Genomic DNA, 26537 nt, shown 5'->3' with positions numbered 1-26537 from the left:
CCCGTGGACGCCTTCCTCGCCTTCATGCCTCCATGCGTTCGTGTCTTCTGCACCAGCTCCCTTATCGATAAGGGCGACATCAACCGGAAACCATCTCCGAGCCGCAACCGTGGAGAGAGACAACTTCTCAACGATGAAGTCCCAGTCTGATTGTGGCACCAGCACTAGATGGGGTTATGCACTCAGCATGGCTTGCAAGAAGCTATGCTCGGCCTACGACACTCTCACATGCTCACTACCATTTGAGATGCTCCCCTCGAACAGCTGAGTTCTCAGCTCGCATCCGCCTCTTTTCAATCGCCACAGTTAGGGCACAGCAGTCGCAGCGTACGACCCAACACGATGGACCAGCTCCACGAGTCGCAATCATCGGCTCCGGTCCAGCAGGCTTCTATACTGCCCGGAAGTTGATGAGGGAGGTCCATGGCACAAAGATCGACATGTACGAGCAGCTGCCAGTTCCGTTCGGTCTTGTCAGATTTGGTGTGGCGCCAGACCACCCAGAAGTCAAGAACTGCCAGAACGAGTTTGAAGAAGTTGCCTCATCACCAGATTACACCTTCGTCGGCAATGTCCAACTTGGACAAACCATTCCACTACCCATCCTGGCCAAACACTACGACGCAATCGTCTTCTCATACGGCGCGTCGAAGGACAAGCAACTGGGTCTGAAAGGAGAAGACAACCCACACATCTATTCTGCACGAGCCTTTGTGGGCTGGTACAATGGTCTCCCAGAATATCGGAACCTCAATCCAGATCTGCAAGCAGGAGAAACCGCAATTGTGGTTGGTCAAGGCAATGTAGCCATGGATGTTGCCAGAATCCTACTCAGCAGCATCGAGGCCTTACAGAAAACAGATCTTACAGCATACGCTATTGAGACCCTGAAAAGCAGTCGCATCAAGCATGTACATGTGGTCGGTCGACGAGGGCCTATGCAGGCAGCTTTCACGATTAAAGAAGTCAGGGAATTGATCCAACTTCCTGGTGTCAACTTCGAGTCTATTTCTGCCGAGCTCTTCCCGAAGGACATCAAGTTACTCGAAAGGCCGAAGCGCCGCCTGATGGAACTCCTTCAGAAGGGCAAACCACACGATCCCAACGCAACAAAATCCTGGTCCCTTGATTTTCTTCTTTCCCCCTCCTCTCTGGAATGGTCGGCCGAGGACCCGAACACCTTGTCAGGAGTGACATTCACCCGCACCCAGCTTGCCGACTACAAATCTCCCTCCTCGAAAGTCAGCAACACAAACGAGACACTCACAATGCCAACCTCAACGCTCTTCCGCAGCATAGGTTACAGAGCAGAAGCAATACCAGGCATGGAACTCATAGGCGCTACCTTCGACGATCGTGCCGGCACCCTGCGCCACGACGGGGTAGGCCGCATCCTCCCACTTGACGCGCCAGCACACAAAGCACCCATCTCAGCCGCATCAGCCGACATACCAGAGCAACCACAAGCCGCAGCCAATGCACAAGCAAGTCTCTACTGCGCTGGTTGGGTGAAACGCGGTCCAACAGGCGTGATAGCAAGCACAATGACCGATGCCTTTCAGACAGCTGAAGCCATCGTGCAGGACTGGAAACATGCTCTGACTACACCTGAATCTACGATAAGACAGCCCAAGAAAGGGTGGGAGGGTGTCAAAGCCGAGGCCGAAGCAAATGGACACAGACTCGACAAAGTCGTCAATTGGGATGGCTGGCATAGAATAGACGAGAAGGAAAGAAGTGCAGGTGAGGTCAAAGGCAAGCCCAGGGAGAAATACGGGGTGGTGGGAGAGATGATTGAGGCTGCGGGGGCATAGTAGACTACTTTCTTCAATCGCCATGTGCAGTGTCCACAATCTTCGTGTAGCATATCTTTCTGCTCCCTCTGTATAGGTAGTCACGACTTGCATTCAAGCCGTAGCATCCGTTTGACCTTCCGTTGCAGAGCGTGCCGTCTCCAGCGAAGATCGCGTTGCACCTTGTATTTGCCTACACAGACGATCAATCAACACGTAAAGGGTAATTACGGCGCCCGCCCCGGTCGCCGTCAGCACCCACGCACTGCAACACCTATCTAGGTCGTCTACACTTCTGTCTACATCATGCACTCGTCGTACTGAACATGCACAATTGAATCGTCAATATTGGTACTCATCATAGTATCTACATGAGTCCACTTGCTTGCAACAGATAGTCTATGCCAGTACAATGGGACACCACTCGTGGGTGACTGTGGTATGTGATGATATTGGAGAAGGGATTCCCGCACTCGAATAAATTTGTTCCATCCCGAACACCATAATTACCACAACAGCCACCAACGCAACGCCAAACGTTTCCTACCGGCGGCATCGAATACTCCCTAACCAGCATCAATACACCGTCCATAGGAACGCAGCTATTTCACGAAGACATGGTGTAGCGGACGGCGGATTTTACAGTAGGCGACCAAACAATTATTAGTAGTACTTTGGTTTAGGGAGGCGAAGTGCTCGGAGAAAGGCGCAGCGAAGTCTAAGCATAAAGTCGCTCTCGTCCGGGCAGCAAATAAGCGATGTCCGGGCGTCAGCTCCAGACGTTCAGGCTGTCCGAGCTTCATGATTTTCTCTTGATGCTGGAGCAGCACGGAAAGCAATATTACGTTGATAGCAGGGAACCCCGATGTCCAATGACTTCAGACACCGATCGGGCCATGCTGCAAGTAGACAGGCCTATCTAACTATTCATCTTGAAGACTACTAGTAAGTACTGTACCTCGAGCACAACCATCTCATCTCGTCCCAATCACCTCACCCGAACCACAAACCCACCCTCCGCTCTATCACGCACAGCCTCCCAGCTCTCAACTTCCTCCTTCTGCCGCAGGACCTGCCACCTCGTACTCTCCTTTACGCTGCGCCATGTATCGTCCTTCTGCCATGTATCCTTCAGCCGCACAGGTCTCATGTTCATGCTCTTCGATACATCAAGGAGAACATCGAGCTGGTCATTCTGCTCAACCTGCAGACGACTAGCTTTGTTTGCCCTGGACTTCGTCTTCGAAGTCTTCAGATTCGCCGGATCAAGCCATGCGTCAGATGCAGCTCGGAACTTCGTCGCGGAGAGGGGGATGCTAAGTTCGCGGTTCTCCCAGCGGAGATGGCGGACTGTGGCCTGGAGGGCTTCAATCTCTGCGAGGAGAGCCTTGATATGTGCTGACATTGCGGCGTTTGCGGCTGGGTCAATCATGCCGGGCGTGGAAGGTACATGCGTGCCGTTAGGTGCTTCTTCGGACGCCGCTGCTTGCAAGGCTGCGATTTGGTCTTTGTCTTTTCTGTTCTCTTCTTGGATGCCGAGGAGATCGGTTCGTAGCACTGATAGTTGCGTTTCTAGCTCGTTTTTCTCCAATTTGAGCCTGTCGAGATCGTCCTTGAGAGCTTTGTCCTGAGTTTCCTTCGACTTGTTATCTTTGACGCGCTTTTCGGCGAGCTCGGCGCGGATCGTCATCTCTTCGATTGCACGTTCCTTGTCGGATATCCTTGCTGAGAGTTCGTGGTTTCTGCGGGATGCTTGCGTAAGCTCTTCTTGGACTTCGCTGGACATCTGGCGCTGTGCTTTGATTTCTTTGGCTCTTATTGTCCAGGGTGCGGGTTGTGGTTCGAAGGTGAGATTCGAGCTCTGCTCGAGGGCTTTCGTGGACAGTGATTCGACTTGGTCTTGCAGGGTCTTCATGTCATTGAGGAGGTCAGAGAACACGTCATCTTCTTCTGTGAGGGTCTCGAAGAGGTTGGCGTAAGACAGCTCTTCGTCCTGGTCGACCTCATTGAGGAAGGAGATAAGGACCCGACATAGCTGATGGATCTGTTCGTTGATGGTCGAGGCATGCTGTTCAGTAGAGGTGAAAAGCGGCCAGGTGGTCTCATCTAAGCAGATGTTCTTCGACCGTTTCTTCTCGAGCTCAGCCGCGACTTTACTGCAAGCAAGCTTGATTGTTCTGGCACGTGTGCTCAGCTGGTCAACCTTGCGGTCAAAGTCCAGTGAGTCAGAATCATCGTCTTCTGGCTCACCAATCTTGGTCTTGACGGCCTTTGCTACCCAGTCGAGGAGTGAGGCCGCAACTTCGGTATGAGACATGGTCAATTGGCTCTCAGCTAACAAGTACGTAGCGTTGGTCTCTGCACCAGACGAGAGGAGCTTCTCCGTCATGTCCGCTAGAATGCTTTGCATGCGCTTCAGATGATCCGGACTGTCTGGGCCGAACTCATCGGTCTTCAGTGCCTCTAGCCAATTCGTAACAGCTCGTTCTACGGGTTCAATCTCTTGTCCTGCATTGCTGAAGGCAGAAAATTCGGCAGGTGAACATGCTGACATAAACTGTTCGAAGCGGCCAGCGGTTTGATATATCCGTTGCATAGCCTCGACGACTTGGTAGCCCGTCAGCGTCTCCTCCCCAGAGCTTAGATGACCTCGATCACGTAAGCGCTCTGCCAGCATGTTCGCTACAATACGCGCCTTGGTCTTCAGCATTGAAAAGGAGAGAAGCGCAGCAATTGGCGTCCGTTCTGAGTCGAAGCTTTCTGGCAAGAACAGCGACAGCATCTCAACATGCCGTTCTCTAAGTGCAGCCTGGGCTCTCACCATTTCGATCTCGATTGCTTTGGTCTGAGATTTGGCTGCGTTGTTCTGTAGTCTGAGGTTCAGCTCCATCATGGCCTTCGACCTCGAACCCATCTCATGTGCCTGCAGCTCGGAGATCTCTCTCGTCCTTCGAGCTTCGTCGATGTCGCTTTGCAGTCCTTGAACCACAGATCGGAATTTGTTCAATGTGTACTCGAGGTCTTCGATGGCTCTGTCCTGCTCAGTCGTCTTGCGCTCACGCTCCTGTATCACTGCCTCCTGCTCATCTAGTCGTGAAAGCAGACCCTTTTCATTGTCAAGGTATAGTTGCTCAAGATCTTCGTTCGTTTGCGCAAGCTCTTCCAATTCAGAAAGCGTACCGCGCAGGTTTTCAATTTGCGATAGATGCCTGTCTCGCTCCAGCATCATGTTCGAGATGACTTCTTCCTGGTTTTCGGCAGCCTCCAATTGCTCCTTGAGGTGCGCATTCGTGTCTTCCACACGGTGTAGCTGTTCCGCTGCTTCCAAGTATTTTGCAGCCTCCTCTTCGGTAGCATTAAGGTTGTCTCTGAGGTGTTCGATCTCCTCGCGCAATTCAGTCTCGACCTCCTGCTTGTTATCTCTTAACAACAGTAGAGCATCCCTGAGTCGATCTCGTTCTCGCTCCAGGTGTATCCAGCCAGCACCAGCTCTTTCCTCCTCGGTCATGGTTGATGTCAGCTCCTTGTTCTCCTCTCTCAATATGTCTGTCTCAAGCTCGAGTTCTTCAAATTTGGCCTTCAGCATATCTAACTCATGCTGTAGGGCATCAGCTTTCTCCTCAGCCATCTCCTTGTCAATAGTTGCAAGTTCCAGCTCAGATTCGAGCTGAGCGGCAGGTTTCTCGGACTCGATGGATTGTAGTTGCTGTTCCATCTCTTGAACTCTAGACTGTGCATCCTTCCTTTCCTCGGTCGTCGTCCTTAGCTTGGTCTGCAGAGTCTTGACTATGTTGCTTAGACGTTCGTTCTCGCTTTGGAAAGTCTCAACCTGCTTGATCTTGTCTCGATCTTCTATGCGCTTCTTCTCCATGGCTCGCAACTTCACCTTGAGCGACTCTACCTCTCGGCTTGTCTGCGCTGCCACGCTCGCTTGTTCCTTGATTGAATCTCTTGAGGCTGTCGGACGCCTCGGCCTTTCCGATGGTGGTGGCATAGGAGGCTCAGCAGCCATGAGATCGACTTCGGCCTCATCGTTGTCCTTGTCCTCTCCATCTGCAACCTCCTGTTCTTCTACGTCCTCCTCGTGCTCGTCGACTGGTTCCTCTTCGATAGGCTTTTCAGGTGAGGTTGTTCGGGGTACGCTTTGAATGCTGGCGCGCTTTGGTCTCAAAGGAGCTACTTCTCGTGGGACAATCTGTGAGGAGGGACGAGATGATGGGGTCTTCTTAGGAGGGAGACTGGAAATCGACTGTCTTACATTCGACGGCCTAGAGATTGATGCTGTGCTGGCACGCTTGGAGACAGGGTTTATGGTGCTTGCTCTCGAGCTTGAAGCGGTCGAAGGAACCACAGAAGCACGCTTTGCGGCCGGTTTTGTAGCCGCTACGGGCGTGACAATGGTCTCCTTGACGAACAGTCCGTGTCCCGGCGCACACTTGAAGTATCTCTGGCCTCTAACACTCCCATCGTTCTTGCCCGTCGCATCTGGAAGTTCAATTCCACAGAATGTGCCTGGTGGGCCATCCTTGATCGCGCCAACATATCGTAAAATGCCCTGATGTGTCTCTTTGTCTGTGGTAGCCTTCACTGTCTGTCCAACCCTCAGCCTGGACGTTGCCATGTCGTTACCGTTGGAAGTTGTGCTTTCATTTCACAGTATTGGTGGTAGCATAACGTTTCATGTCCAAGCACCAAGGATCGCAAACTCGTTGGGCCTTCGTGCACGATCGCCTGCGTCCGGTCGCGATGCGGAGGCAGAGGTACGCGAGTGACGCGGTAGCACGTGCTAACGGGGGAGACTGCTTAGTCACGTGACTTTGCTGCTATGAACCCGAGCAACTTGAATGTAGAACATAACACTGCTAGAAGGATGGCATGAGGAAAGCCTATTCACCGCCCTGACACACAGACCGCACTCTACGAACAGCTTGCGCATCTCATCGAAAAGGAATCTGGTCACTGTCACGCTTATAGGAAGTCGGGGCACGTTATGAACGTCTGTGTCGGAACAACCTTTTCCCATTAGTTTCACCCTCACCCACCTCGACCAGCCTGGGACTGTTCGATTCTATCCAGCGTGTATGCCTGCTCATCGCGTTCATCGTATGGTCCTTTGACTGACAGACCTTATCCCTATCTCGCGCTTTGCAGCATCCTCCAGATGCGATGGCTGCATTACTCCCGTACCACGACACGTAAGGTACTTCACCCTTCAGCAACGATTTTCGTCCCGCAGTGGAGATGTCGTTGTCGATGGCTACCATGCAAGAACACTCCGATTGTGTATCGCTGGCAATCAGTCCGGCATCACAATGCTGCATCGAAAGCAGGATCCCCAACACCAAAAGATGAGGAGACTTCGTCCTTAACAGCCCCAGTGCTTTCCGATGTCGGACACATTGCGAGGCCGCTGGTCGCCACATCAACAAGCTCTCAAGATTTGAGAAGCGTCGGGGCAATCAAGCATGTCGAAATTGCTGGGGACTACTCTTCACGTTTAGACGAGCGAATGGAGTCTCTCTCAGATCTCATGCAGTACCAGCCTCTTAGTGGCCAAAAGCCGATCTTCATCAGCATAGACTGCGAAGCACTTAGATTTCCCACAAGTACTTTGGCGAACGGCACAGTTATTGAGATAGGAATCACTGTTTTCGACCCCGAATCTTTTGAGCCCGCTCTGATTGATGCTACTCCTGAGGATTGGCTGGCGAAGTTCAAATGTGCTGACTATTTCATACTGCACGATAGAGAGAATGGCAGACAGGGTAGAAGGTTTAGGTCTGAAGCCGAATTCTGCTTCGGCTCTAGCACCATGATTCGTAACGACGATGCCGCCAAAGTCATGCGTAGGATCTGCATGAATCCACTCGAATTACATCGAGCAGCCAATTTCGACGTTGACATACAGGATGTGGGACGCGAAATCGTTCTTGTAGGGCATGCCTTTATCAATGAGGTCGCGTACCTGCGAAAACTTGGCTACGACACAAAGCATGAAGTCAAAGGTGCCGCTACTGTTGATACGCAATTACTTGCCTCTGAATCGAAGGGACAACGGGCGGGTTTGGGTCGGCTGCTGCACTGTTTGGGTATAAAAGCCACCAACACGCACAACGGCGGCAATGATGCTGCTTATACGTTGCTTGCGCTTGTGATGATGACTATGCGACATGTCCATGGGGTGGAGAGCATTCATGAGCTTCGTCAAAAGACCAAAAGCATTGAGCCTTTACCATTGGTGCCAACGGACAAAACTCCTGCACCTCTTGTCTACGGCGGTACAGCGGTAGCAGCAGACAAGCTAGAAACCACGTCTCGCAGCAAGGCACAAGCATTGCATATCGCGAAGAGGATGGAGACGACGTCTCAATTTGCTCGCGTCAGGCCTGTCAAGGAGACAACGACACATGACCCCATGGAGGGTCAGCTTCGATTACGGAAAACCCATGGTATCGGGAGAGCTGATGAAAGGCGACAGGCAGGGCTGCCCCCACCCAGTCCGTGCACCAATTGTGGTACAGGCCAACACTGGATGGAGGACTGCCCAGTGCCGAGAAAGGAGAAATCACATCAACCCACGCGACAGCTAGTCCGGACGTACCCGTCCGACAAGCTAGTCAAAAAGGTGTGGACGGATGGTCCAACGCAGCTCGACGAAACTTGCAGCCACTAAAGAGGTACATGTGTTGGTAAACGGTAAGGATGCCCCGAACTATCCATCGGCAAACGGCGAATGTTGCAACAGAGGTTGCTACCGGAGCGCCCCCGGTTCATCCTTTGCTCATCGATGGTGGAACGATGAACCATGGACAATGTGTGCAGCAGCTGTAACCACTGCTGCATCTGAACTCGAAGTCAACAATGAAATCAAGTCCCACCTTGTTGCTCTTGGTGCTGTAGCTTGTGGAGGGAAATCAGGTACCATACTTGTTGTCCCTGTCCTACTCACCTCGACCAACCCGATAGGACTGTGCGTGAGAAATCAAACTACAGCCGACTCGGCTCAAACGTGGCCACAGATCCATCAAACATGGCTCGTTCAGCAAGCCCTGGTTCTACACTACCAGACATGGCACCATACCAATCTTCAAAGCCTATCACCTCGATGCCACCAATAGTAAGGCGACGACGCAGGACGGGTCGATTGACTCAGCCACATAACTATCAGTATGAGTCTGCTGTCCCGACCGTGACAATAGCTAGGCAGCGGAAGGCACATTGGTGGTCACGGGGGCGTCGGAGGGAGTATTGGGGGAAGGTCCATGTTGCTTTGGTCTACTGGTAGATTATCAGAGACAAGGCGAAATGTAGTCGCTGACTCGAAATGCGTTGAAGCTTTACCTAGCGTTGAGACTCGAGGTACCAAGAATTTGTAATAACAATCTCGAACGTGACTAGAACGTAACCAGAGATCGATCGTATACACAGTATTCTCTCTGCTACAATCCTTTGTATTGCATCGGGCCAACTCCGTCGACTTATCGACATCACTCGTCTCGTCATGCCAAACCTTCCTCATCTGACATAGTATTCTGGTGTATCATCATGTAAGGTAACAGAAGGATCCGAAGGTGATTACTGGTGGACACAAGCACCAGAATGAAGCGAGCAGACATGGAATTTCTGGGCTGTTCATGGCTTTTTGTGATAGGCTTGAGTGCAGTTCCGGCCTCTGCGGCTCACTGCATAAATCCAAGGCCAGCCACGCCCAGCGATTATCCAACATACAGAGACACGACTAACCAATAAAAGAATGGTTCAACATCGCGAGCAGGCCTTGCAGGGTCGAAGGTACCTGTAAAAGTTCCCATTCGTGTCCTCGAGCTGAGCGAGCTCGTGCCCACCTCAGATCAGTCGTGATTGGCCTGCAACTCAGCCAACATGCATGCGCACCGGCATGTTGAAGGTTGACCTGTTGACCTTGAATTGTCGACGGACCATATCTCACATGCTGCTTGTCACGACACTTCACGTGTACCTGTTTCGACATCTATCAACTTCCTTCCCTTCGATACCTCCAAGCATCAGCTGCCCTCGATGCAATAAACACATTCTCTACACTTCCTCGCTTCTGATTCCCGGCACGGCGTCGATGACCTGGGGAGCCATCCAACGATGCATAAGATCAGCAACTTCAGTCGGATGACTCCGGCGGCCTTTGGCATATCGAGATTCCATCAAGACATACCTCAGCAGCCGCAACCATTGAGACGCCCTCCAGCTTCCGCCAATGTCGGTACGCCCAATCATGGCGAATATTCGACCGTGAACCTGTCCTTCAACGTCCCATTTGCCTCGAACCTAGCAGGTCCGGAGCCAGAAGAAGTCCTCCATGCGAGTCCAGGGGCTCTTCAGCGATGGACCTTCGCGACAGGAACACCAGATGGGACTCCGACTTACAAGCTACCGGTGCATATGCAGAACGAAGAGAGGCTGCGTGGCCTGTGCCGATACCTGAGTGACTCGAGTGGCGGTCGGATTGAGGCACTGGTAACATCGTCTGAGCCCAAGGCAGCTCAAGCCATGCATCAGAAGGGTCAGGGTCTTATCACGAACGTCTGCATCTCCGGGGATCATGATATCGTGCACAAGATGCGAGCCAAGGTCCTCAATGAGACACCCATCATGATGGTACTTAGACACACCCCGGTGCATCAATAACTCCTGGCTGACGATTGTCTAGAAATCCGCGGTTGTCGATATCGATCCGAACCTCATCCTCGATGGCGCTGAAACCGGGATCAGGTCCAGCGTGCTTAGCCACATTGACTTGTGTGCTAAATATACTGGTACCGATATCTTCCTCCTCAAATCGCGCGCCGATGCAAGCCCTCAACTAACCACGACATCTTCCGGCAACGGTGTTGACAGTGGCCTTGACCAAAGGTACCGGTTGAACATCTACGGTGACACCGAAAGTGTGGAACATGCGAAGACAAGAACACTGATGATGATTGATCAGATCGTGCGTACAGAAGAAACATACTGCATACAGTGGACTGACCCGTTGGCAGCTCAAACACAAGATTGACGTGATTAAGCTCGACTTGACCATGCACACTTTGGTTTCTGGTCGTACGGGCAAGAACATCAAGATGATCGAATCTGCGACCAAGACTGCGATCTACTTTCCGCCTCCCTTCCCTGGTGTCTTTGCCTACGTTCCTCCTGGTGCGACGCGACGAGCTCCGGACGAGATCTTCGTTACAGGTGAAACCCAAGAGCGAATCAATCATGCGAAACAAAAGCTAAGAGAGTTGGTCATGAGCATCAAGCTGTTCTCGAAAGATGTTATGGTGTCTGCCAGCAAGATCGACAGTATCTTACTCGATCGGCTCGACAAGGTTCGAAAAATCATGGAAGCAAACGCATCACAGGTTCTGTTCCCACAACTTGGAAGTCAACGAGGTCTTGTACGGGTTCAGGGTACCGATGTTCTGCACGTTGAGCGTACAGTGAAAGAGATCATGGCTCTAGCAGGACAATTCTACAGCGCCTCTTGGTGGCTGATGTTGCCTGACCCGTCGCAAGCGCCAGGTCTACGACCCCCTTCGGCAGAGGAAATCCGAGTGATGCTTGGTGATGTCTGCAGTAACTCAGGAGCCGATTTGAGTTTCGACAAGCTCACTTTCACGATCAATGGATCAGACGACGCTGTAAAAGATGCAATGATGGTAATCTATCAGATTCCATTCGTCAAGAGGTACCCCTACCAGATCCGCGTCAAGATCGAGCTGGCGAACGAGCACAAGGAATTTGTCAGCGGCAAGAAGAACGGCAAGATCAACAAGATCATGGGTCAAAGTAAGCCAGCAAATGTGCTGCCCATTGCATACGACTAACAGGTTACAGGCAACGTGCAAATCATCTTCGATGGGTTCAATGAATACAACTTCTACATCGATGTAGTTGGCAGTCAATACGAAGCCACCAAGAATGGCCTTGATCTCGTGGAACAAGAAATGCCAGCCTCGATCTCATTCCACGTGCCCGACCAGTATCACAAACGAATCATCGGTATTGGTGGCCAGCACATCCAAAGGATCATGAAGAAGTACTCTGTTTTCGTGAAGTTCTCAAATGCCATGGACAGAGGTGGTGTGGGGAAAGACGAGGACGATGTCAAGATTGACAACGTTATTTGTCGCACTCCTGCACGGAATGCGCAAAGCCTTGACTCGGTGAAGCAGGAGATCATGGATATGGTTGAGAAAGTCGTAAGTCACTCTTTGCTGTGTCTTATGAAAAAGCTAACAAATGCGCCCAAGGACGCGGAATTTGTCTCGGAAACAGTCATTATTAACCGGCTCTATCATCGAGAACTCATTGCTCGCCTGTCCGAAATCGAAGAACTGGAGAAGAAATGGAACTGCAAAGTTGACTTTCCTAGTACCGAGCAAGCGAGCGACATCGTTAGCATTTCTGGACCCGAATATCAAGTGCCTCAAGCTGTGGACGCCTTTCTTGGAATGGTGCCAGAGAGCCATGAGATCGCTTTCCAGAAGTCTGACGAGCTTGAGAAGTTCTTCGACTCGGCAGAATTCTCGAACGATCTACGTCACAAGATGCGAAGCCAATACGAAGTCGACGTACACTTCAATCCTTCGTTTGGAAGTCTTCCGAAGTCAGCGACAGCATCAGTCGAACGAATCGTCACGTCAGCGGAAGGTCGACTAGTGCTGACGTACACCCGCAACAACGCTGGTGGTTTGAAGGATGCCATTGATTTTCTAATCTCACAGCTAGTCCCGCAAGGCCTTGATGCGTCGACCATCAAAGGCGCCATACCGCGACCAAAGTCTGACTCGTTCGAGGACTCCTTGCCCTTCTTTGAGTCGAAAATTCTGCAGAATGCGCCATCACTGCATCTCAACGACTCACCAACACGATCCATCTTCCTAGACGGAGATACTACACCTGTTTCGGAAAGATCATCCTCCCTTTTCGACAAATTGCGCAAGCCAGGAAGCATCGGCTCCTTTTCTTCCTTCATGAGTCGCAAGAACACCAACAACAACCCTGGCACTTTCTTCAAATACGCCTCGTCCAACGCCAGCAAAGCATCTTTGATTTCCATGGAGAGTCGCGAAAGTGGTTACAGAAACTTCTGGAACGACTCAGGCGTCAACCTCCCCGAGGAAGACGCCGCTTCCATATCCTCAAAGAACGGCGGCTGGCCCTCACGCTACACAGAGAACAAATTTCCCTTCGGCAGCGGCGTCACGATTCCTGGCGACAAGACACCTCGTCATGACTCAGGAGCAAGCTTCGACTCCGGACGACCACTCACATCCCATTCCTTCACGAACCTCCCAGCTCCGATCCAACCACCCCAAGGACAAGGTTCGCATGTTCAGAATCGTAATTTCTTTTCTCACAACAACAACAACAACAACAACACCAACACCACCACCAACAACAAAAAGCTGCATCATCATCAGACGATGAACGGATCAGCGCCAAATCTACATTTGCCTTTACGATAAAATACCCATTGAGTTTGTTTTTGCTTTTGCGGTTTTCTGTCTGACTGTCTGTCTACAACAAAAAAGATACCCACGAACGAACGATTCAAAAAGCATTGATAATGCCATGCTACTTACGGACGATATGACTATATGGTTTGCGACGAACGGACGGAGCAAGATACCCTTTTGCTAGCTGAGATATGAAGAGTTTGTTTTTTGTCTGTTTGTTATGTTATGTTGGGAAGCGGAGTTGTGTTGATTTTTGGGCAGGCAGGCAGGCGCTTGTATTGTTATTTGAGGGAGTATTGCTTTGAGATACCACTTTGCGAGCAGAGATTGCGAGAAAGGAAAGATGGGATGAATGACTGTGGTGTGAAGTGATGGGATGGGATGGGTTGCGAGGGCCAGAGACAATAGAAGAGGAGGATTGATTGCGGCTGGTCGATTGGGTGGGAGACGGTAAGCTGCAGTGTTGGCTAGCGTAGCTTTGCGGCTTGGGGGATAGACGGTGTGCCATAGGTACCTAGCGAGTCACGAAGGAACGATCAGGTACTCCTACCATGTCGACCTCACCTCAAAGCATCAAAGATGACATGACATGCAACCTGAGATAATCTGAAGCAGTACATCGATCCTCTTGTTGCAGCTAACGCAAGCATACCACGGCACTCTCCGTATATGCCCTACCCCTATCCTGTCTATGTATAATCCCTCGTTTACTTACCGCAGCGCCGTCCTGGGTCATTCGTCGAATGCGTCCGGGGCCTCTTCGCCGCTTGCATACAATGGCACCCCTAATTAACCTCCTATCTGCATCCCATTAGTACTACTTCCACCCCTACGCTTACACGATCGCGACTCACCTCTTACCTACCTTCTTCGAAGCTGCTTTTTGCCTCCTTAATTCCTTCCACATGTACTCACTGGGTCCGGCTGGCTTCGAAAGAAGGAAGGAATCATCCTTGTCCTATGACTTATCTTGTTTTCTTTTCTCTTCCCTCCTTTTGACCGAGAGCTTGCAAGTCAAAATCGTGGTGGTAGTGAGTGAATCGTCTCTGATCAGTTTTAACTCTTTTCGAAGCAGGTCTACTTTAGGTAGGTGGGCAGATCTGTTATTGGTCGCACTGTACTGTCATATGTACATATGTTCCTCCCTCATGCTGTACATAGATGACTACAGTGCATTCAGCCATATCTGGTGCGTAGCTGCCGTGTTCCATGCTACATATCATACGGAAAATCAACCAGCTCGGCGTACAAAGTGTCTATCGTCCGTCTGGCAGCAGGGACCCTCCCTTTTGTGCCCATCATCATGATTTGCGATCAATCGAAAATGAGACTCAGTTATGCCGTAATATTACAGTATGTTACAATAACAAATTTCGTATATACATGTCTGTTCTGTCTATGTTCGACCCAACCGTTGTCGAGACGCCCTTGGTCCACGCACTCTCCCACCCGTCTGCATCCTCTTGTCTTTTGCTCGACGGACATCTTCTGGGGTTGTGACCATAGCCATGAGTTCGTCTATGCCGATGCCGATGTTGGGTGGTTGAGAGGCTTCGGATACCTGTGCGCCAGTCTCGGGTGTTGGTGGATTTCGCCGTACTGGGTATTCTGTGCTTGGGACCCTCCGCTCATTCGCCGTTTGTATGCTTCGAATTTTTGATTGTTGCGCAGCCTTTGTACTCGAGGCCGTTGGCTGTGTCGCAGGCGTGGTAGTTCGAGTCTCGGTCGGCGCTGAGGGCGTGAACCTCCGAGTCTCTGGTAGTGCCCTGATGTTCTCTTCAGAGTTCGGTCCATCTTCAGGCGCGTCCCGAGGAATAAAGCTTCGAAAGTCTGGGTGTGCCATGATGTTCTCTTCATCCTTCGATTCATCCTCAGTCGCAGGTTGCACCGCTTGTGCCGACTTCTTCTTCGGTGGCAGCCCTCCATTTGCAAATAGGGCCATCGCATATTCCTCCAGTCCAGCCGCACGAAGGACAGCCCATCTGACGTCCGAAAGTCCCCGCATGTGACTTGCCTTGACTCTTTTGTTCGCCTGACCGTCACCAAGGCCGGCGACGGCTAGAATGTCGTTGATGGTTAGCAAGAGAGGTCCAGCCTTGCCAGAACCGAAATGCGACTTTATCTGGTTCTGAATCTCGAATAACAGCTCAGGTAATCTCTTGACCGAGTCGTGGTCACACTTGGTAGCAATCAGCTGATGTGGAATCGTGTGCCGTCTCAGTAACTCCAACATCTGTAGATCCTGCTTCTTCATCCCATGCGCTGGGTTCACGAGGACAAAAGCTCTCCTTAGCTGTCTCCTTGTTGTAAGATATTTCATGATCTCTTCGCCCCAATCCCGCTGACTACCATGTCCATACCCAGGCATATCCAGCACAGTCAACTTCGGTTCTATATCACCCTGCCAGCCCTCCCTAGCACCTTTGGTCTTGGGATCATGTGGACCAAGTGCCCATGCATGCATCGTAGTCGTTTTTCCAGGCTTCGGCCCAACTCGACATAGGGTCGGGTTCAGTAGGATGGCATTGAGAAGAGAGGATTTGCCGCTGTTACTGCGGCCGAGGAAGGTAACTTCGGGTGTCAGGAAGGATGTATCCGAATGTGGTTGTTTGCGCCATTCGGTGGCCGTCCATGACTTGAGAGGGATGTGTGTCTTGAAGAAGAGCGCTGCCGCCGCAGCTTGTTGTGTTGTGGCAGGTGCAGTGTCAGTGAACAATGACTGGACTCCACGTTCGGAGGGTACCGTCAGCGCATCCTGAGACGCTCGAGGCGTGCTATGGATGTGTCGAGTGCATGGTGATTGATTCGAAACCACGAGCGCACGATACGCATCACGTGGCGAGCCCAAGAGCCTGGACCATCTTGTTACAAGCATAAGAGATCAAGGAAACCAAATCGAAGGCCTGAATGACATATATGAGCAGCCAATATTAGATCCAGGAAAGACTTCCTGAATAGGCTGCTCGAGGCAAAGGAAGGCACGATGTTTGTCGTGTTTGTTGGCTCGTATCGCGCCTTCCCCACGCTGCGGGAGCACCAGGCCCATGTTCAGGTCAATGATTTATCGGACTGCGCCTGATTTGACATTTGCCTACCTGATGGACGAGGCACTCTTTCAAGGCCGATGAACGAAGTGTGAAGATGATCAATGCCATCCTGGTCTTCAACGACAATGGCCAGCCCCGGTTAACGAAGTTCTACACTCAGCTGGCAAGTCAACGATATGGACAGGAACACGAGCAGTGATTAATGTCTAGCAGGATACTGCGACCCAGCAAACGTTGCTTCGTCAGATCTTCGATTTAGTCTCTGCGCGACCTAAATCTGCTTGCAATTTCCTCCCTCTACCACCGCTGCTCGCTCCCGCTAGTACTTCGTCTTCGCCGGATGCGCCTACGCAGATCACTTACAGGCACTATGCTACGCTCTACTTCATCTTGATCTCTACATCGACCGAGTCTCCTCTGGCGCTTTTGGACTTCATACAAGTCTTTGTCGAGGCTCTCGATAGGCTGTTCGAAAACGTCTGCGAGCTTGATCTCATCTTCGGCTTCGAAACACTCCATGCTGTCTTGGGCGAGATGGTCGTCGGCGGAGTAGTCATAGAGACTGGCCTGGAGAAGATTGTTGCTGGCGTCAAGGAAAGTGAGGGCACAAAGGGCAAGAGAAGGGCTGTGAATGCCTCGTCTTCCGGTTCTCTCGGAAAGAGCTCTGGCTTTGCCGGCCTTGGATGGGCTACCGGCACAGGCAGTGGCTGGAGGTGATATCTCCGAGCTCATGTCACGCCTGTACAGGCACATTGCCTTTCGAAGCTGCACATATATCTCTAGCCGTATCGAGGTGGCTGCTGACGGTAAGCATCTTGAGCTGGCATATCCGAGCCACATCCTGCCCGAAAGAGCCAGATCAACCCAGTGTCGAAGTGCGCTTGTCACAAACTTGTACGCAGCTGCGACCATCGTGAAGACCCAGGAGAGCATACGCGCTCACAATGCCACCAGGACCATACTCCTCGTGCTGGTGGCCTGGTCTCGAAGGAACATGCCCGGAAGGAAAGGTGAAACGCCGTTCCATGTTACAGGGAACCGCAGAACCGAGTCCGCATGCTGCCGAAACCCTCCAGTTGTTGCTGCAGGTGAGAGAAGCCATATTTGGGCTCCGAAGAGAAATGCTAGTCGAACATGGTCTAGGCGCATATCACAGGTGATGACTACGTGACTTGTTCTAGACGTCGAATGACCTGCTTCACCATGCGATGAACCTGCACCAAATCATGAGCTTTCTAGAGCTGAGTCTTGAATGCGCTCAAAGAGGAATGGTTGCACGATCATGTCCCGACGACCATGCCAAGGGCGGTTAAAAATGGGCGCTACGGCTCGCACAGGCATCGCCCACAGCTCAGAATGGATACCGCTGGAGCCACTAAATTCCAGCTTTCAGAGCTCAACTCAGGTCTTTTTCCTCATTCGCTGCGGGGTGTGCTCTTGCTGACGGACCTGCATCGCATTCACAACCACCATCTCCCAATCATCTTTCAAGTCACCCTCAGCCCACGATCCGTCGCAATGGTTCAAACATCATGGAATCGCTTCTTACTTTATCTGAGCAAAGGTATGTTTTCAAGAGCGCTCACCCTGCGCTCAGGGGTCTCCGTAGTTTCGAAAAGCGCAGGGTGATCACTGTGCCTTGTACCTCATAAGATTCACGTTCTACAAAGATGCTGGCGGCTTTGCTATCACTTATCGCCGTCCTTCTCTTCGTAAACCTGTCCTACGCTGCCCCCGCGACCGAGTCGAAGAGTATCTGGACTGTCAGCATATTCCGCGGTCCTGCTCCTCCGCCTGAAGAAGGTCCTCCTGCTTCTGCTAACGCACTCCGCGACCCGAGCAAGCTCAAATACGAGACCATTGGCATAGCAGGTGCCTACCTTGTCTGGCTAGCTTTCACGGGTATTGCTCTACTCATAGTTGGTAGGCGGTTGAGAAGGAGACAACAACGACCAAATCTGACGCTGCAAATGGAGACCATCAAACCCACTCAAGTCACCATTCGAGATCTTCAGGCCGGTCCGAAGAGTCCATTAAGTCCTAAGAGCCCTGGCAAAATGGCGAGCATAAGATCGTGGGCAAGAAGAGACAAGGCAAGACATTCGGAAATCAGCATCTCGACAGTGAACACAAGGGTGGACGAGCGAGTGATAGAAAATGATAGAGCTAAAAACCTGGACGACATGGCAAAGCTGTATGCTGCAGTGATGGCACACGACGAACAGCGAGCGGTGCACAAGTCTCATAGCAGTGCCGACTCGTCCCCAATCTCCGACGATGTTACTCCAGTCACGCCCAAGTCGCCTCAATGTCCACCAAATCTGGCTCATCCAGCATATGTTCCACCAGTATCGCCGACCTATTCACAGCATCAACCATATTCACACCACCAAGAATATCCACAGCCACAATCATACCAACGTCAACAGACATATCAGCCAGCACAGGCTTATCAACAGCAACAAAATTACCCTCAACACTACCGCCAAGAATCATACGACCCCATGCCACCATCACCACCACCACCAATGCCAATCCCAACAGACAACGACCGAGAATCCCTCCTCGACAACCAAACCTCCCCCCGCAAAGCCAAACCATCAGCCCTCTCCCTAATCTCCAACACAGCCTCCCGCATGGGCTCCTCCCACTCATCCAAAGCCCGTCCCTCACCAATCACAATCCGCGGCCAACCAATCTCCAAACCCCTCGGCTCAGCAGACCTCCGCCAATCAGCCTTCTCCCCCTCGCAAACATCCTTCCAGTCCAGCACGCTGTACAGTCCCGGCCCACCACCCCCAACTCCAGGCAGGACCCAAGCTCAGACACAGCCACAGCGAACCCAAATCTCCGAATCCATCGAAATGCACGGCCGCCCACAACTCACCTCCACTGACACCAACACACCCACAACAACAACCACCACAAACCCAACAAAAACCCTCCCCTTCCGCGCCTACCAAGAAGCCCTAAAATCCGCACCACCCACCAAAACAACGTTCCTCGATCGACGTGCCAGCGCGTTCAATGGGCCGAAGACAGGTGTACCCAAGACACCATATAGTCCGTACTGTCCGACTACACCGATGACGCCGGTGACACCACGGCGGATGCTGGGGAAGGAGGAGTTGAAGAGGAATAAGAAGAGTTATGCGTTGGGGGTTGTGAGGGAACGGGAGAGGGAGGATGGATTGGTGGTGGGGGGTGATGAGATGTGGGGGACTGATTGAGTATGAAGGTGCTGGCACTGGCAACCATTTTCTTTGTTGAATCGAGGGCTGGGAGTGGGAAGGGAACACAACACAGGCTGTACAATACAGTATTTTCTCAGATTGAATGATACCCATTTGTCCTTGATGATCAGACATGACATGACATGTATGCTCATCTGTTGCCATGGCTTTGAGCCTCGATTACTCCCACCCAATGACATCTCTACTCCTAATGCACCTCCTTGTCTACGGTTACAAAACACAAAACACATGGATGCCGCATAATCAAATAACCGCATTTGAATGGGCCAAGCCAGCATGACGGCCATGTGAGTGACATGTAGTCTGGTCTAACCGACCGTATGTATTGAACATGACTTCCTTTGACACTACTGGTGCTCACTCGAGCCTGAACCTACCCATTTATCCCCTAGCCACAAGTCCATCCCAAAACTTCCATGGCTAGCCGCTTAATTCAGCTCAAAGATACTGTACACAAAGACCTAGGTACAATAGCTGACCAGGGACGTCCAACGTCACACACCACAGTACTGCACATAGCTACAGCTACATAAAGACAAACATAGCCCATTGCAGCTCGACAGGTAGGTATTAAGACATTCAGAGGCCAGAATCACACATCATCTCAACCTCATCCCGGGTGAAAGCCCCGTGCCATGAAACGTGCACCAAGTAAGAAACTTCAAGAGAGTAACCCTAGAAGGAGGAAGGTACGAGTCAGGAAGCGGAAAAATCTGATCCTGAACAAGAAAGGACGATGCAGAACACATGTTGGAAGAGGAAAAGGCGCGACGGAGTTGAGACTAGCATGGAAGGTACGACCAAACTATTCATATAGGAAGGTACGAGCCCAGAGGCAGGAGGGCAGGAGGGTGCCATGTAGGCTGCCACGGGAAGTACTACCCAGAAGAGAAGCCAGACACGCGCGCACCAAAGAGGAATGCCGCCTGTGATATCGTGGTTGAGCCGTTGCTACCGTGTCTGCCGTCGAAGGAGGCGCGATCAGAAAAACAAGGTGAGAGGGTAGGAGCAATCCGAGACTAGGGAAGTAGAGTAGCGACGGGGTGTCAAGGAGGTGCGACCGAATATGTAAACTAAGTGTGTGCACGAACATGTGGTATTGAGCGGTACGGTAGCATGTCATTTCGGTAACGAACCATAGCCGGGAGGTAGACTCGAGCGACAAATTGTCTGAGATCATCGACGTTATCGAGCGGCGCCATGAACGGACAGAGAAGATCAGATTGATTTACCATACAATGCAGTATATTTGCAGGCTTCGTCCATGCAGTGAAGATCGTGACCGGTTGCGTAGATGATGAAAGATGATCATAATTCATTGATACTGATAGTAGGTAAGGTTGGATAGTTTTTTGGTTCCAAGTCGTGCTACCGCATCTCAACGACAGGACATTGCATCCGATCTTGGACATTGAGTTTGAACTCGAATATTCCTTGTTCAGTGCCGGCATATCTAAAGTTATTAGCAGCTATCCGTTTCGGTATTGGTAAATAGGACTCACAATCTTAGACCATCTGGACTCCAGCCAATACCGGCGGTACCAACACCACTCTCCCGAATAATGTCTTCGAGAGAAGAAGTGCCGCCATTCTGGCTCTGTGGTTGTGCCTGCCCGGTGAGGAACCGGTGTGCGGCAGCTGGAGTCCAGTTCCCGTTTCCATCCGCGGCGTTTCTCATCATCATCATTCGTGCTAGGCGAAGATCGTTGTCTGTGACTCTGTTCGCGAGCTCTGATATACGAGGTATGGTCGCGCGATTACTGCTTAGACCTGTTTCAGCGGCTGTTCGTTGCCGCAGACGGCGCGCGGTGGGTGAAAGGCCTGGCAGGCTGTCGAAGGAATCTAGTAGACGCCGGGTATCTGAGGTATTATCGCTTGAGGATGGCGTAGGTATGGGAAGAATACGTGAGGCGAGGATCGACGGTTCTTCTCGATCATGCGGTCGAGGTTGTGTCCGGTTCGATTCAACATTGCTCTGGATGGAGGCGAGCTCGACTCGTGATTCTGCTCTTCGGAGTTGGTGCTCCAGATCCGATATACGCTGGGTTCGCATTCTCCGATCCTCGTCCATGCTTTGCATTCGGTGCTCAAGCTCCGTATGATGAGGGCGAGAAAGTGTTGTAGGCAGAGCTGAAGTGTGCCCAGAAGAACTGCTCGGCTGACCCTGGACTGCTCTGTAACGTCCAAGAAGCGAGTCTCTCTCATCCATGAGCTGGTGCACCCTTCTATTCATGTTTCGGATTTCGACCTCAAGCTCTTCGGACCTCCGCTCGCCGTGGTCTCGTTCACTAGCCAGACGGTTGGCAAGCTGTCTTTCAGCAAGAATAGCATTTTCTATGTGGTGCAAACTGGAAGATGGGCGTGAAGGGCTACCGATGGGGTTACGCCTAGCTGCTAACGAAGCTTCTATCACGTGCCATGGGTCTGAAGAAGGTATATTGTACGGCATTGGCTGGCTTGAGCCGGAATCAGCGGCTGGTGTCAGATCGTTGATGGGTATAAGGGGTGGTAGACCATCATCAGACATCGGACCAGGTGAAGCCGTCATGGTCATTCGTGAACTTTCGTCGACCGTCAAATGCTGCGAAGGCTGAGACTCGGAGAGAATCACAGACTGTCTCCTTCGGGGCCCATGAGAGCTGGCCAACCTCGTGCTAGGGTTGAGAAGCTGTACCTCATACTCCCTTCTCGACTCTGCATGGGAGGCGGATTGGCGAACCCTGGGCTGTGTCGAAGTATAGTTAATACTGTAAGGTGATTGCGCATTATCAATCTCGTCAATCGTGGTTTCCAGTGCTTGTATCACGGAGCGCTCTCTATCCGAGAGTGTATGTGCTTGATCTGGCACTAGATGTTCTGTACTTGAAGTAGGCCGCTGCCCGTCGTTGAACGATCTAGCGCCAAGGGGTGGGTGACCTCTCAAAGCTTGCATCCTCTGCTGATGCTGGCGCCGTAGCCGCTCCTTAACGTCCAGACTTATCCAGTCAGGAGGTGTCACATCCTTAACATCCACTTTTACCGTGCTATCTTTCTTCAGCTCGATATGCTGTCTTCGGCGAAATCCCTGACGTACATCCGCCACACCTATCCTACCGTGGTCCTCTGCCCAAGCTAGGACATCCCACTGTGCAGGGGAGAAGGCCATTGACCTTACACATCCCCACAAAGAAGCTCTCGAGGATCTGAACGTACACAGAATTGCGTCTTCTGCTGGACCTACTTCCTCGGCAATAGCCTCCATGTCGAAGACGGTGATTGCGCCACCCTGGGAAGAGACAGCACAGAGTCGGCCGTCTGACGAGAAAGCCACAGCGAAGCTGAAATCTTCGGGTTGAACTATACCCTTTGGAACATCTGGTGCTGACAGAGGCCGCCAGTCGTAGTTCGGATATTGCCAAGCGTTCGGTGATAGATCGGGGGTCTCGTCATCCAGTATACGCTTCATGAAATAGACCTTGTTTTCGTCCCCGACCGCCGCCATTATGGTCGAATCAGGCGACAGAACAGCGTAATTCATAGGCTGCGGGTGTTCAATGGTGGCAAGAACTTCCCTCTGGGTCAACGAGTAGATGGTCACAGTATGATCATTATTGCTGATAAGCACGATCACCTCTTCCTTGTGTTCTTCCCGTTCTGGCTTGAACTTTTGTACGGCCATGGCGTTCACAATCTCTTTCCCCAGCATTTCCACCAATAGTTCATGACAAGAAGTGCCGGGCTGACCATCGTTCTCACCGATGTGGATGAAGGCGCAGTCGCCCTTGGTCTCACCTCCAACACACACCCAGCCATGGGCTGCTGTCAAACATCTTGCCTCGAAGGGGACCGTGACAAGGACGAATCGCTCGTTGGTCGCAAGGTCGAGGACGTAGATATCGTATCTGTTGACGTAGAAGACCTTGTCCTTGTAGACAGTGCTGATGAAGTTCCGCAACTGGTGGTGTGAGACTTCGATCTCTGCAGGATAGAACTTGTCTGGATATGCGATGGTTTCGGTTGATTGCAGGAACAATGGATCGACCGTCATGACGGGTTGAATTCGATCGTGTTCAACATCGGGATGCGATCTTGTCCCGCATTGAGGCGCAGATACGTGATCAAAGGCGTCCTCCTGGTGGCTTCGAACAAAACCAGTTTGCTGTAGATTGATTGCAAAAGATTAGGAATGCTGTATACGTAAGGATATCTCCGTTCTCATCTTGGGATACTCCCAGAGAAGGAAGTACGAGTACAATGACTTCCTTTCGCTTTGCGCTGCCACCAAATCTACGTCACAATGGCTTCGTGAAATCATACGGACGTTTGTTCAGCCAAAACCGCAGTTGTCTCGAGCCACCCCAAGAAGCATCAGCCCCTGCTCCTCTGAGATGAATCTGTCTGTTCATTCATAGTTCACAAGATCATTGATTGAGAACAATATCTTCTTTATCGACTGTGGTCTCGAATTTTCAGATGTGGCTCAAATGGCAGACATGTGTACAATAAACTATGTGGTCATACAATGGTAAGATATTGATACAGTCCTGCTTCGCCCATTCCTCCGTCGTGATTTGGCAGCCCAGTGACTGTTCCTGAAATGCACTTGTCCGTGCTCCTCTAGCCTCAAAAGTCAAAGAAATTCGTACGTGGATTCGTGAAATTGTGTTTCCTCATCTATGTGCTGCCCAAAACGCCGTCGCTTCCAATGAGAGTTGACCCAAGTCGTTTGCAAGAAGCCTGACCCGCTACAGTGAGGATATCCTAGGTCCCACGGGCGTGCTCGGAGACCGTTGATGGGGCCTATGCTTGATTACCATCTGGAGCTCTCTCAGCATATTGGTGGTTGTGTCAGCTTGCTCCTGCAGTGTTGCCCTTTTTCTTCGATCTTCGTTCAATTTTGCAATCTTTTCTTCTCGCGTCATGCCTGCGGACATCGATACCCGTTTGCGAGGCAGCGGCTTGGAGACCGCTTCGAACACTTCTTCATCGTATAGTGTTGCATCCGAAGATCTTGAAGAGCGATTGTCCCCATTAAGCAGGCGAAGTGCCTCGGCGGGACCGCCATCCACAATTGAGAATCCGCCAGTGCTTGGAGAAGGCGACATCGGTGTCCGTGGGCTCAGACTGCCTGCTCGTGATCGATCAGTAGCTACACTGAGAAGCATTGCATTTCTGCCCCGCTCCCAATCGTATTGTAAAGCCCTGATATCTGTGCCGAGAGTCTCGTAATGCTTGTTGAGCGCTGCCAATACCACAGCCTCGTCCGTCTTTGCTGATTCCAAGCCGGATATTTCTTCTCGCAAAACATGGATTTTGGCATTCATTGCGCGTATGCTGTGTGCGATGTCCTCGAACCGACGCGTCTGCATTCTGTAATGCTGGGAGCGAGCAGGACTCGCTGCCGTAGGGGTGCCGAACGTATTCGTGTCTTTCCGCGCCTGCCTTTGCTCCGATTCGAGGCCAAACTCTTCTTCGTGCAAGCGTGCGCTCAAACCTTGCTGCCGTGACCATGTCTCTTCCTCGATTTCTCGCAAAACCGACTGTACCGCCTGCCACTGCCGCACCCGACGCCATCCATTTGATGTTCTAAGCGCCAAAAGATCACATAGAAAGACCTTTCTGGCGACTGCGTGCAGGCGTAGAGCAAATCTTAACTCCTTAAGCGCTAGGTTGCCCTCTGCTGCTGACTCATTGGCTACCTTGATAGCATCTGAATACTCGGTCAAAGAAATTTCGTAAATGTCGTGATATCGTTGCAAGTCCTGCTGCACAACAAATGATTGCAGGACGTTATGGCTCTCCACATACAAAGCGATGAGCACGGTCAGGGTCGAAATTAGGTCCGATCGTAAGTTCTGGCACCGGTTGATGGCTTTCTTGTCTTCCAGGCGGCTGACGGGAGGTAGAGGGGTACTCAGCACGTAGCCACGAGCAACCAATTCAACCTCTTGTATGAACCTCAATGTCTTGCCTGCAGCCATGTCGAATGTGTGAGAATCGTTCACAAGCCTCGTCAGGCTAGTCGCAGCCAGCTTCTGGACGTACTTGGAATACTGCCGCCTCGAGGATAGCAGAATGGCAGCACCCAAACAGAACGTAGCGGTGCAATATGTGCATAGCTCAACCCATGACAGTGACCTTATGATTGTGCTCCTACGCAACCTCAGCCAATGCAAAATCCATGCTGCAACGAAGGACAGAACAGCTGTCGCTACTGCGCCATATAGCAGACTCTTGTCTCCTTCCCTCGGCTCATGTTCGATCGGTCTCGGAGGTCCCTCGTCTGAGAGCAGTTGCGATGCAACAATGATGTACCGGAACTGCTCGAGTATCTGCTCGCTTGAGGCAGGCTGTATGGTCGTCGCGCTTCTTCGTATGCTTCGTAACCTGTCCTTGAAGTTGGGCAGACCCTGAGGAGCAAATGACGGTGGAGGTGTGCTTTCTCGTGGAATCTCGAACGGTGCTGCTTGTCCTTCTAGATATTCGGCCAACGGTGAGTCTTCGTACACCAGTGCGTCCATAGCATTATCTTTGATTCAGCATAGCAGGTCGAGGGATAGGTACAAATGTCGAACGACACGAGGTATGAATGATGTGCATTAGGTTTGTATTCGAACATGTGGCCTTCCCATGCATGCGACTTCACTTTCCCTGTTTATAAGTGGAGGTAATCACTGTTGCGTGGTTCGGGGGACGCGCCACGCTTAGCGCCCGTTTTGGCAGCCCGAAGCCAATCTTAAATTCAAGCTTAGAGTTCTTACCCAAATCAGGGGGAACCTAGATCTCGGCTCCTTTGTGCTGACTGGCAATTCTAACCTTTGCTTGTGACATGTTGTTGAGCTGGGAGGGATGGCCGATACTCGAAACAAAGCCACAAAGCAGGAGCAGAGCATAATGGCAGTTACGACTCGGTCAATCTTACGTCATGGCACACGAGGAGCCCGACAGCTCCATGCGCTTCACATAGCACGACCATGCAGAAGAACC

General features: G+C 51.5%; 9 protein-coding genes across 9 annotated transcripts; 5 read left to right on the top strand and 4 right to left on the bottom strand.

Moving 5' to 3' along the window:
• Positions 1 to 176: 176 nt before the first annotated feature.
• Positions 177 to 1814, top strand: ARH1 (NADPH-adrenodoxin reductase; the record flags this gene model as incomplete). Its single annotated transcript, XM_064872267.1, has 1 exon — positions 177 to 1814. One exon carries the CDS (start codon positions 177 to 179, stop codon positions 1812 to 1814), a length of 1638 nt encoding a protein of 545 aa, XP_064732647.1.
• A 967-nt stretch (positions 1815 to 2781) lies between these two features.
• On the bottom strand, positions 2782 to 6414 carry PMZ80_003838 (uncharacterized protein; the record flags this gene model as incomplete). The annotated part of the gene is made up of 1 exon (XM_064872266.1): positions 2782 to 6414. One exon carries the CDS (start codon positions 6412 to 6414, stop codon positions 2782 to 2784), a length of 3633 nt encoding a protein of 1210 aa, XP_064732646.1.
• An 888-nt stretch (positions 6415 to 7302) lies between these two features.
• PMZ80_003837 (uncharacterized protein) lies at positions 7303 to 8466 on the top strand (the record flags this gene model as incomplete). The annotated part of the gene is made up of 1 exon (XM_064872265.1): positions 7303 to 8466. One exon carries the CDS (start codon positions 7303 to 7305, stop codon positions 8464 to 8466), a length of 1164 nt encoding a protein of 387 aa, XP_064732645.1.
• A 1442-nt stretch (positions 8467 to 9908) lies between these two features.
• PMZ80_003836 (uncharacterized protein) lies at positions 9909 to 13279 on the top strand (the record flags this gene model as incomplete). The annotated part of the gene is made up of 5 exons (XM_064872264.1): positions 9909 to 10424; positions 10477 to 10758; positions 10808 to 11597; positions 11646 to 12010; positions 12062 to 13279. 5 exons carry the CDS (start codon positions 9909 to 9911, stop codon positions 13277 to 13279), a joined length of 3171 nt encoding a protein of 1056 aa, XP_064732644.1.
• A 1387-nt stretch (positions 13280 to 14666) lies between these two features.
• PMZ80_003835 (uncharacterized protein) lies at positions 14667 to 16131 on the bottom strand (the record flags this gene model as incomplete). Its single annotated transcript, XM_064872263.1, has 2 exons — positions 14667 to 16044; positions 16106 to 16131. 2 exons carry the CDS (start codon positions 16129 to 16131, stop codon positions 14667 to 14669), a joined length of 1404 nt encoding a protein of 467 aa, XP_064732643.1.
• Positions 16132 to 16411: 280 nt separating this feature from the next.
• Positions 16412 to 17034, top strand: PMZ80_003834 (uncharacterized protein; the record flags this gene model as incomplete). The annotated part of the gene is made up of 2 exons (XM_064872262.1): positions 16412 to 16480; positions 16531 to 17034. The coding sequence occupies 2 exons, from the start codon at positions 16412 to 16414 to the stop codon at positions 17032 to 17034; spliced, it is 573 nt and encodes a 190-aa protein (XP_064732642.1).
• Positions 17035 to 17987: 953 nt separating this feature from the next.
• Positions 17988 to 19547, top strand: PMZ80_003833 (uncharacterized protein; the record flags this gene model as incomplete). Its single annotated transcript, XM_064872261.1, has 1 exon — positions 17988 to 19547. The coding sequence occupies one exon, from the start codon at positions 17988 to 17990 to the stop codon at positions 19545 to 19547; it is 1560 nt and encodes a 519-aa protein (XP_064732641.1).
• A 1392-nt stretch (positions 19548 to 20939) lies between these two features.
• On the bottom strand, positions 20940 to 23598 carry PMZ80_003832 (uncharacterized protein; the record flags this gene model as incomplete). Its single annotated transcript, XM_064872260.1, has 2 exons — positions 20940 to 21024; positions 21074 to 23598. The coding sequence occupies 2 exons, from the start codon at positions 23596 to 23598 to the stop codon at positions 20940 to 20942; spliced, it is 2610 nt and encodes an 869-aa protein (XP_064732640.1).
• Positions 23599 to 24295: 697 nt separating this feature from the next.
• PMZ80_003831 (uncharacterized protein) lies at positions 24296 to 26071 on the bottom strand (the record flags this gene model as incomplete). The annotated part of the gene is made up of 1 exon (XM_064872259.1): positions 24296 to 26071. One exon carries the CDS (start codon positions 26069 to 26071, stop codon positions 24296 to 24298), a length of 1776 nt encoding a protein of 591 aa, XP_064732639.1.
• Positions 26072 to 26537: the final 466 nt, after the last annotated feature.

Source organism: Knufia obscura (genome assembly GCF_036327395.1).
Source record: "Knufia obscura strain CCFEE 5817 isolate CBS 148926 chromosome Unknown scaffold_3, whole genome shotgun sequence".
Classification (NCBI taxonomy): Eukaryota; Fungi; Ascomycota; class Eurotiomycetes; order Chaetothyriales; family Trichomeriaceae; genus Knufia; species Knufia obscura.
This window is presented reverse-complemented; position numbering and strand designations above follow the sequence as displayed.